Source organism: Eptatretus burgeri, chromosome 6, assembly GCF_056783735.1.
Source record: "Eptatretus burgeri isolate ZD-2024b chromosome 6, Ebu_testis_v1, whole genome shotgun sequence".
Classification (NCBI taxonomy): domain Eukaryota; kingdom Metazoa; phylum Chordata; class Myxini; order Myxiniformes; family Myxinidae; genus Eptatretus; species Eptatretus burgeri.
The window spans coordinates 109,759,810-109,764,341 of NC_140966.1; the positions used below are offsets into that span (position 1 = coordinate 109,759,810).

The window sequence follows — 4,532 nt, forward strand, 5'->3', positions numbered from 1 at the left end:
GAGAGACACAGAGCGGTGAGAGAGACACCACAGAGCGGTGAGAGAGACACCACAGAGCGGTGAGAGAGACACCACACAGCGGTGAGAGAGACACCACACAGCGGTGAGAGAGACACCACACAGCGGTGAGAGAGACACCACACAGCGGTGAGAGAGACACCACACAGCGGTGAGAGAGACACCACACAGCGGTGAGAGAGACACCACACAGCGGTGAGAGAGACACCACACAGCGGTGAGAGAGACACCACACAGCGGTGAGAGAGACACCACACAGCGGTGAGAGAGACACCACACAGCGGTGAGAGAGACACCACACAGCGGTGAGAGAGACACCACACAGCGGTGAGAGAGACACCACACAGCGGTGAGAGAGACACCACACAGCGGTGAGAGAGACACCACACAGCGGTGAGAGAGACACCACACAGCGGTGAGAGAGACACCACACAGCGGTGAGAGAGACACCACACAGCGGTGAGAGAGACACCACACAGCGGTGAGAGAGACACCACACAGCGGTGAGAGAGACACCACACAGCGGTGAGAGAGACACCACACAGCGGTGAGAGAGACACCACACAGCGGTGAGAGAGACACCACACAGCGGTGAGAGAGACACCACACAGCGGTGAGAGAGACACCACACAGCGGTGAGAGAGACACCACACAGCGGTGAGAGAGACACCACACAGCGGTGAGAGAGACACCACACAGCGGTGAGAGAGACACCACACAGCGGTGAGAGAGACACCACACAGCGGTGAGAGAGACACCACACAGCGGTGAGAGAGACACCACACAGCGGTGAGAGAGACACCACACAGCGGTGAGAGAGACACCACACAGCGGTGAGAGAGACACCACACAGCGGTGAGAGAGACACCACACAGCGGTGAGAGAGACACCACACAGCGGTGAGAGAGACACACAGCGGTGAGAGAGACACACAGCGGTGAGAGAGACACACAGCGGTGAGAGAGACACACAGCGGTGAGAGAGACACACAGCGGTGAGAGAGACACACAGCGGTGAGAGAGACACACAGCGGTGAGAGAGACACACAGTGGTGAGAGAGACAGAGTGGTGAGAGAGACACACAGCGGTGAGAGAGACACACAGAGTGGTGAGAGAGACACACAGAGTGGTGAGAGAGACACACAGAGCGGTGAGAGAGAGACAGAGCGGTGAGAGAGACACAGAGCGGTGAGAGAGACACAGAGCGGTGAGAGAGACACACAGCGGTGAGAGAGACACACAGCGGTGAGAGAGACACACAGCGGTGAGAGAGACACACAGCGGTGAGAGAGACACACAGCGGTGAGAGAGACACACAGCGGTGAGAGAGACACACAGCGGTGAGAGAGACACACAGCGGTGAGAGAGACACACAGCGGTGAGAGAGACACAGAGTGGTGAGAGAGACACACAGAGTGGTGAGAGAGACACACAGCGGTGAGAGAGACACACAGCGGTGAGAGAGACACACAGCGGTGAGAGAGACACACAGCGGTGAGAGAGACACACAGCGGTGAGAGAGACACACAGCGGTGAGAGAGACACACAGCGGTGAGAGAGACACAGAGTGGTGAGAGAGACACACAGAGCGGTGAGAGAGACACAGAGCGGTGAGAGAGACACACAGCGGTGAGAGAGACACACAGCGGTGAGAGAGACACAGAGCGGTGAGAGAGACACAGAGCGGTGAGAGAGACACACAGCGGTGAGAGAGACACACAGCGGTGAGAGAGACACACAGCGGTGAGAGAGACACACAGCGGTGAGAGAGACACACAGCGGTGAGAGAGACACACAGCGGTGAGAGAGACACACAGCGGTGAGAGAGACACACAGCGGTGAGAGAGACACACAGCGGTGAGAGAGACACACAGCGGTGAGAGAGACACACAGCGGTGAGAGAGACACACAGCGGTGAGAGAGACACACAGCGGTGAGAGAGACACACAGCGGTGAGAGAGACACACAGCGGTGAGAGAGACACACAGCGGTGAGAGAGACACACAGCGGTGAGAGAGACACAGAGTGGTGAGAGAGACACACAGAGTGGTGAGAGAGACACAGAGTGGTGAGAGAGACACACAGTGGTGAGAGAGACACACAGCGGTGAGAGAGACACAGAGTGGTGAGAGAGACACACAGCGGTGAGAGAGACACAGAGTGGTGAGAGAGACACACAGCGGTGAGAGAGACACAGAGTGGTGAGAGAGACACACAGAGTGGTGAGAGAGAGACACAGCGGTGAGAGAGACACAGAGTGGTGAGAGAGACACAGAGTGGTGAGAGAGACACAGAGTGGTGAGAGAGACACAGAGTGGTGAGAGAGACACAGAGTGGTGAGAGAGACACAGAGTGGTGAGAGAGACACAGAGTGGTGAGAGAGACACAGAGTGGTGAGAGAGACACAGAGTGGTGAGAGAGACACAGAGTGGTGAGAGAGACACAGAGCGGTGAGAGAGACACAGAGTGGTGAGAGAGACACAGAGTGGTGAGAGAGACACAGAGTGGTGAGAGAGACACAGAGTGGTGAGAGAGACACAGAGTGGTGAGAGAGACACAGAGTGGTGAGAGAGACACAGAGTGGTGAGAGAGACACAGAGTGGTGAGAGAGACACAGAGTGGTGAGAGAGACACAGAGTGGTGAGAGAGACACAGAGTGGTGAGAGAGACACACAGAGTGGTGAGAGAGACACACAGCGGTGAGAGAGACACACAGCGGTGAGAGAGACACACAGCGGTGAGAGAGACACACAGCGGTGAGAGAGACACACAGCGGTGAGAGAGACACACAGCGGTGAGAGAGACACAGAGCGGTGAGAGAGACACAGAGCGGTGAGAGAGACACAGAGCGGTGAGAGAGACACAGAGCGGTGAGAGAGACACAGAGCGGTGAGAGAGACACAGAGCGGTGAGAGAGACACAGAGCGGTGAGAGAGACACAGAGTGGTGAGAGACACAGAGTGGTGAGAGAGACACAGAGTGGTGAGAGACACAGAGTGGTGAGAGACACAGAGTGGTGAGAGACACAGAGTGGTGAGAGACACAGAGTGGTGAGAGAGACACAGAGTGGTGAGAGAGACACAGAGTGGTGAGAGAGACACAGAGTGGTGAGAGAGACACAGAGTGGTGAGAGAGACACAGAGTGGTGAGAGAGACACAGAGTGGTGAGAGAGACACAGAGTGGTGAGAGAGACACAGAGTGGTGAGAGAGACACAGAGTGGTGAGAGAGACACAGAGTGGTGAGAGAGACACAGAGTGGTGAGAGAGACACAGAGTGGTGAGAGAGACACAGAGTGGTGAGAGAGACACAGAGTGGTGAGAGAGACACAGAGTGGTGAGAGAGACACAGAGTGGTGAGAGAGACACAGAGTGGTGAGAGAGACACAGAGTGGTGAGAGAGACACAGAGTGGTGAGAGACACAGAGTGGTGAGAGAGACACAGAGTGGTGAGAGAGACACAGAGTGGTGAGAGAGACACAGAGTGGTGAGAGAGACACAGAGTGGTGAGAGAGACACAGAGTGGTGAGAGAGACACAGAGTGGTGAGAGACACAGAGTGGTGAGACACGTGGTATTTTACCGCTCCTTCGTTCCCTCTCCTCTTCGAGTCGCCTCTCGGCCAGCCGTTCGTACTCTTGCTTGTCCCATTTTTTACGGAAATCCATGCCGACCTTCACACGAACAGCAGAGTCAACACAGTGCATTGTTCTCGGGTGACGGGAACGAATAACACACACACACACACACACACACACACACACACACACACACACACACACACACACACACACACACACACACACACACACACACACACACACACACACACACACACACACACACACACACACACACACACACACACACACACACACACACACACACCGCTGAACTGCTCCCCGGATGCGCCATAACAAATCCAACTTGACTCAACCAATCAGAGAGCTCGGCTATAATCCCCGTGATCCAATCAGAGAATTCAGCCAATCAGAGAGCTCGTCTTTAACATCCGTTATCCAATCAGAGAATTCAGCCAATCAGAGAGCTCGTCATTACATGTTCGGTTTCTCACGGTAGTGTAACCAATGAAGCATTTCGTCTTTGGCGTCATCAAATCGTCTGACCAATCCGGACGGCTCGTCTTTCCGTCTGCCAATCAGACGTCTTTGTGCGGAGCAGAATTATTTTTCATCAAGCGATGTGATTTTAATCAGACGATGACGTTGAACTCATGAAACAATCTGTTTTCGTACGAATGCAAAATGTGGATTGTTTTTTAAATGTCTTTTAACACCTTCATACACCTCGGGGCCTCCCCTCGTGTAACCTCAAACCGTCCCTTTTCCTCTTCAAAATCAAACATTCACCTCAGCTTCCCAGCAAGGCAAGGCTTCGGTGGAGTCGCTGTGCCCACCACGTGCTCTTCATCATCCAATCAAGGGCAGGGATCGTGCGTCACGTGCCATCCTGAGAGTGTGGTGGAGTCTGCGGGCCTATGGGGAAGGGCATGGTGA

The 4,532-nt window shown here is 54.7% G+C and overlaps 1 protein-coding gene across 1 annotated transcript in view; it reads right to left on the reverse strand.

Moving 5' to 3' along the window:
* Positions 1-4,041, reverse strand: part of ZMAT2 (zinc finger matrin-type 2) — a 36,566-nt gene extending 32,525 nt beyond the window's left edge. The window contains exons 1-2 of the mRNA XM_085886707.1: positions 3,904-4,041; positions 3,599-3,689 (exon numbers count right to left, since the gene is read on the reverse strand). Coding sequence (XP_085742833.1) covers positions 3,599-3,689; positions 3,904-3,930 — 118 coding nt within the window. The 5' untranslated portion in view covers positions 3,931-4,041. The remainder of the gene's footprint in view (positions 1-3,598; positions 3,690-3,903) is intronic.
* Positions 4,042-4,532: the final 491 nt, after the last annotated feature.